This window comes from Sesamum indicum, linkage group LG1, assembly GCF_026168435.1.
Source record: "Sesamum indicum cultivar Baizhima isolate 11 linkage group LG1, ASM2616843v1, whole genome shotgun sequence".
NCBI lineage: Eukaryota > Viridiplantae > Streptophyta > Magnoliopsida > Lamiales > Pedaliaceae > Sesamum > Sesamum indicum.
The window spans coordinates 263,657-269,656 of NC_142657.1; the positions used below are offsets into that span (position 1 = coordinate 263,657).

General features: G+C 39.4%; 1 protein-coding gene and 1 long non-coding RNA gene across 6 annotated transcripts; both read right to left on the reverse strand.

The window, feature by feature from the left end:
• Window positions 1-141: 141 nt before the first annotated feature.
• LOC148789296 (uncharacterized) lies at window positions 142-2,410 on the reverse strand. Of its 5 annotated transcripts, none has more exons than XR_016067398.1 (4): window positions 2,236-2,403; window positions 2,009-2,158; window positions 1,340-1,468; window positions 142-1,137 (listed from the first exon to the last, which is right to left on the reverse strand). It is a non-coding gene; the product is annotated as an uncharacterized LOC148789296 (long non-coding RNA). The 5 variants fall into 5 exon arrangements; XR_016067397.1 differs by having other exon boundaries at window positions 1,347-1,468; window positions 1,791-2,158; XR_016067393.1 differs by having other exon boundaries at window positions 1,347-1,468; window positions 2,081-2,158; window positions 2,236-2,399.
• A 192-nt stretch (window positions 2,411-2,602) lies between these two features.
• On the reverse strand, window positions 2,603-6,000 carry LOC105155913 (phospholipase D alpha 1-like). Its single transcript, XM_011071928.3, has 5 exons — window positions 5,855-6,000; window positions 5,673-5,775; window positions 5,422-5,493; window positions 3,475-5,341; window positions 2,603-3,322 (listed from the first exon to the last, which is right to left on the reverse strand). Exons 2-5 carry the CDS (start codon window positions 5,766-5,768, stop codon window positions 2,886-2,888), a joined length of 2,472 nt encoding a protein of 823 aa, XP_011070230.2. The 5' UTR covers window positions 5,769-5,775; window positions 5,855-6,000; the 3' UTR covers window positions 2,603-2,885.

A 6,000-nucleotide genomic window follows, 5' to 3' on the forward strand; every position in this document is an offset into this window, starting at 1 on the left:
TCTTTCTTTCTTACATTATTCTCGGATTAAAATGGTCGTGTATTGTTCATAATGAATTAATTTCCAATTATTTAACCATTACGTCAATAATATTAAACCCCAAGTAAATATATATATAATAACTCCAAAACAAAATGCACGTTTAAGGAACAAAAACACTACTATTAAACCAAAATAATTACTTAACTGAATTTATATCGAAATCATGTCCACCCTACAACAACCTAAATACAAATTTCTTGGGTGCTGAAACTCGACATAGTGAAAGCAAAAACAGTTTGTTGCTTCCGAGCAAATTCTCATATGTTGCATTCCAACTGCAAAATAGATAGCAAGAACGACAACACATTAAACACTCCATTGAATCTCTTACCCAAAAACTTTCCACCGCTGAGTGGATGAGAGTAGAGTATTATTTGACATATTGAGCATACCAGGTCTGGTTTGAAGTGTTGATTGATGAGATACTTATATGGGATTGCAAGGCACTACTATCCATATCAACTAAGCTACTCCTTCAACGCTCCTATGCTGAACTACATTTCTTGAATTTTTAGTCGCTTGGACGGCTTATATATCCACGGGTATAATAAGTGGCTGCTTGGTAGAAATTAGGTTTCTCACCTTAGAAGTTGTTAGTGTATAAAGGCAGAAAATATTAAGGACATGAGGGATGAATCAACAAAGGTCTGAATTAAGACAGGCTAACTTCATTTCTAAATAGAGTAGCCTCAAAGAAAACCATTCCTATAAGACAAACTGTATACATGACAAACCAGTTCATAAACCAACGACTCCTCAATCTCAAGAACCACCGAGACACGACCAAAACGTACGTCAAACCTTTGGAATACCTTAAAGAAAGTACAGGTGGTTGCGTGATTGCGATAGGGTCAAAGAAAGGAAAATCAGGCTCGAGAATCATATCAAACAAGGAGAACATTTGAATGAACATGAACATGACCATGAATACATCTTAAAGTCTGTGCTCCATTAGTGATGCCGAGTATGAGTGACCAAGTAAGAAGAATATTGCCAGAATGATTTCAACCAAACAACTCAAGCACAGGATGTGTGTCAAATGGTCACTCATCCAAGAGAATTAAACTTCCCCACCAGAAATTATGTAACAAATGCCTGCGTTCAAGAATGTGACAAAATAAAACTTCATTATCCAGAATATAAACAAAGCATTCCAGTTGTGCACCTTAATTAATCTAAAGGTCTAAGGCTGAATTTCCGAATAATTGGAAACTTCAAGTCCAGAAATAGCAATATAAAGAAATCAAAAGAATCAAAGGAAAGGTCAACGAAAAAATTGCTCTAGACTCGTTACGACCTCTTACATTAAAGACATTTCCGTGCTTAGTCTTCAATCTTTCTATAATTAAAGCATCAAGAGCTTCAAATACTTCCTTCAAAACCCCAAGAAAGAACATACAGGCCTTCTTCAAGCAGAAGCCTCCATCTGTATAATATAACACATAGCTGGTGTTATTTTCTGATTTTATTCATTTTTTCAGCAAGTGTCTTGTGATGCTATAGCTAAACCATAAAATTATGTAGGGAACATAGAATAATAATCCAATGCCCTCTTTTCACCACCAAGCAGAGCATCATGTAAAAGATAGAGAAAAATCATAACTTTTTGCTTGCATACACTTTTGTCTGCTTAAAAGTGAAGCAAAACCAAGATTCCCAGCAGCATAAAGAAGAACCTTAGTAAAACAAATGAATTCTTAACATTGGAAATAAGCAACCCAAAATCGGAAGAAAAAGGTTCCCCCTACATTATTGAAGATGACAACTTTATTCCTCGTGGGAAATTCTTGCCCTCTCGACCAAACTCGAATCAATCATTTGGCAAGTGCAATGGTGCCGAACCAGGTGTAGGCAAGAATTTTCCTATTCCTCGTGTTAGTTAGTTCTCCGTCATTATTCCCTGATCTAATTTTATAGCTTGGTTATGTGAATGCACAAACACACAGTGAGAGGCATTAGAACTGACCCCATGCATGCAAGTATGCAAATCCACCAAGGCACTTATCTGCACCAGCACTGCATTAAAAGATTATACTACCTTTGATAGTTATCTCAGAAAAATCTTTTCTTTCTGAGGCCCAGATCTCAAAATCCACAAAAAGAGAGAGCCAATAATCTGCGAGCCGAAACAAGAATTAATCAAATAAACGATAGAGAAACAAATGAAACTACAAACTCTATGATACTGATTACCCTTGTGTCTCATCAACCAAAGCTTTATGATGGGGATGGTTAATTCTTGAATTTATTGTTCAAAGCAAAAGCGAGAAGCGGAGAGAGAGAGAGAGAGAGAGAGAGCGCTTTGTGCTAAGTGGGTGACGAAGATTGTGTGTGCGCGCGCACCCGCCCCACTTGTTCTCTCAGTATAAATACGTAACTTCCCGCATTGGGCTGACTTGTAAATTATTATATTGCAATGAATTCCCTTTCTTTCCGCTTTTCCTACGTAAGCAAATTGTTCTTTTTCCTTTTCCTTTCCTTCCTCCTACGGATTTTCAGTGATCTTCGAAGCCCTCTTGCAGTGTCGTTATGTAATGACAATTGACAAAGATCATTCAGACTTTTTCTCTAGAAATACGACTCTTGGGCATTCTCATTGACAGAGCATAGCATGCCAATCATTTTTCTAAGTTCAACTGCTAAAATCCTAAAGCCATCAATCCAATGGAACAAGCATTGTTCATTAGTCTAACTGAGCAAAGACCGCATTTCGTTGATGGAAATAAAGCCTATTTATATAACTGTACATCACTTAATGTGCTATTCAATATAAAGAAATCTATCTTACATTTCATTGTTCACTTTTAATAGTAACAATTTTTGAGTTCTATACCACATTTCTCTCAAGTAGTAAGGATAGGGGGGAGATTGTTTGATTTGGTGCCAAGAACTCGAGCTTTTGTGTCAGGAAAGAATTCAAACCCCGGAAGTGCACTGATATCACCATTGTTAGATATGCGAATGGGGTAGCTAAGAAGATGGCCTGGAAGATCCTCTTTAAACGTTTCACTTGAGTATATTTTCCAGTTTTCATCAGCAATTGTATTCACAGTTCGCACGCATTCAAGGCTTTCTGGTTGAAGAAACACGTCTTCCTCACGTAGAAGGTGCTCACACCATAAGGCCATTCGGAGCCCAAATATCTGCCCCCTGGCTGGTGCCCCGCTGTTAGCCAGGTGGTGGGGCTGGAATCCTCCCATTGCAATCTCAGAGTCCCGTCCCCCATCCATCGATCTTTGGTTGATGTTGGCTGATCCAATGATTATGTACTCATCATCCACTATTGATTTAGAAACAAACTCATGAGAATAATGAAAAAGAATGCAGCAAACTGATAATATTTCTAATGTAAAATGGTAAAGGGCTCATTAGAACTGCGCTTTCTATACTTTTTCAAAATATGGAGGAAATGCTAAGCTATTATTTGCTCACCTATCATCATTTTTGAATGAACGTATATCATGAATCTCCTGGATTGCTGAGCTCGGCTATAATCAGTATCAGGATCAGGTTTCTCCGGGGGGGTGTATTCGCCTGGACTCTTGATTTCCCTATTGCCAAGGCAGAAAAACGTTAAGTAATCTCTCGGATCCACATTACTCAGTCCCTTGGCTTTTATGGCATTATAAATATCTGTATACATCATTTCGATTGTCCTCCTCTGCCAATCCAAGATTGCCTGAACTGAACCGCTTTCAGGTATGCCTTCTGGCCACATGGGAATCACAATGTAGACTGTAAATCTTTCCCCAGCATAAATCTTGCTGACTATCTTTAAAGAAAGCTCCTTTGGTATGGTATGAAGAGCATTTATGTCCTCAACCGTGATATCCGTTGTCTTTTTCCAGTCAAATGAGCTCCCAAGAAAATACTGGTTTTCAATGTATATAAAGTTTTTGGCTCTGCGGATGGCATGGATGTAGGCGTCTTGAATGCTCCTATCTATTATGTTATCCTTCCCGCTGATAAGCCCTTCTTCTGCTGCTTCCTCTGGTTTTTCCGGAAAACCAGAAACAGCTCCACCATCAATTGATCTAAATATCTGGACGTTCCAGGTTACAGGGTCTTCTGATGAGGTGACTTCTGTTGGACCAACGATGAATCTATCTAGATCGCTAAGTGAATAAAGATACTGATCTCCAACCTGCTTCCTCCACCTCTGCTCGAAATTGTATAGCACGTCCCAAGCTACAGGGCCTTCAAGCCGACAGTGAATATCATGCCAGGGCTCCCTTGGGCCCCCTTTCTTGATTGAAGAGCCTGGAAAGTTTGGTTGGTGGAAATCGTCTTGATGAACTGTGTCCAGTGTCCTAAAAAGGGAGTGAACTCTCGTGTCGTATCGTCCATCGCAAAGATCAATTCCACCAACAAAACTAACTATCCTTCTCTTTCCGGATGTGCCTCCAGGGGATTCACTGTCAACCACAACTGTCTTTTGATGGTGTGTAAACATAGCTGAGACCTGAAATCCCTGGAAAATGCTAGTACCATTATCAGGGTTCCGAGGGCACAAGATGCAGCGTACCTTCGTGTTCTGAAAGTAAGCTTTCGTTTCTTGATCATGAGTTGCCATTAGGCCATCCTTCTTGAATTCCTGGATCGAAGTTCTGTCATCCCACACAAGCATGAGAACATTTACACCTTCATCAGCCTTCTTCTTGAGCAGTTCCCCAAGAATCGAATCTCCTCCCGGCTTTGGCCTTTTTGGGTCCCTTATCAATGTGATTTTAGTGTAAACGGACCAACCCGTTATGTATATCAAGTGTTTAGCATTGTTAATCGCATCAAACATGTCTTCCCAGCATCGTTGAGGCTCAAAGTACCCCTCGGACTTGAGAAAATGCGTGATGTTGTCATCGGGCACGTGGGCATCAGGATAGAGTGAAACTTTACATCCCTGTCTCTGCTTGAAGAAAGTATAAGGCACCCCACCAAATGCAGAACTTCTGATGCCTTGAGACCAGCTACTTTCTTGAATAACCTGGAAAAACTGCAGTTTTACATGGATTTTTGAACCTCCATGGATGGGATTTCTATCTTCATCCAAGATATCAATCCATCTATCCACCATATGCCCACTCATCAATTCCTCAACGGGTAAATATGCCCGACCAATTAATGTTGCTCCTATAGGATTATCATCTTTGACAGTGAAAACAATGTTAGAAACATTATGGGCACAGTAAATGTGAAAATACTCGGACCAACGCGGATTAGAAGGTTCATTTTGTATCACTCTAGTCCTCCCGACCCTCGCCCTTTCTAAGTCGATGGTGGCATAGATTCTGGAACCAACAATCTGCTCAAATTCAGACACTCATCAGCAGACATAGATCTTTATATATTTTATTCAGAACATCCTTTATCCAACCATTGTACCTCAGGGCTGCATAGTAAGAATCTCTTGAATTGTGATAAGAAACTCTTGGTCTTCTTTTGGGGATTGCCAGTCTTCAAATAGCATTCACCACCACGTTAAAGAAACAAAAAAAGAACCAAGTGCAGCATCAGTATAAATTTTCTTCCAAAGTACTAAGTAGCGCAAAAATCATATTCATGTACTTTAGACAATGTCATGAACAAAATATATTTACAGAATTGCTGTCTTAAGAACAAGAAAATTATTATACCGTTCCGAATAAATGACTAAGGCTGAATCCTCCCTGTAATCTGTCAGCCTCAAATATGGTTGCATGAAGCGTCCCATGAAGCAAACGTGGAGCCATGTCGTACCTATTAAAACACTTGTGAAGCAAGTACTAACATATAGACACCAAACACAGCATTAAACATACGGGAAAGGAAGATGAACCTGAATAAGACAGCAGCTAATAATTCGGACAAGATCAAGAGTTAATTGTTACAAAACCTGTTGGGCCAAGCACTGATATAACCCTGTCCCTGTACAAGAATCTAAAGATTGACCTTTGTTTGAAGAAAGAAATATGTTTTGCTTTG

Coding starts and splice junctions, on each gene's coding strand:
- LOC105155913 (XM_011071928.3), bottom strand. CDS start 5,768: ATGGCTCCACGTTTGCTTCATGGGACGCTTCATGCAACCATATTTGAG. Junction 5,342..5,421: donor TCTTACTATGCAGCCCTGAG/GTACAATGGTTG, acceptor GAATTTGAGCAG/ATTGTTGGTTCCAGAATCTA. Junction 3,323..3,474: donor TCATTCAAAAATGATGATAG/GTGAGCAAATAA, acceptor CTAAATCAATAG/TGGATGATGAGTACATAATC.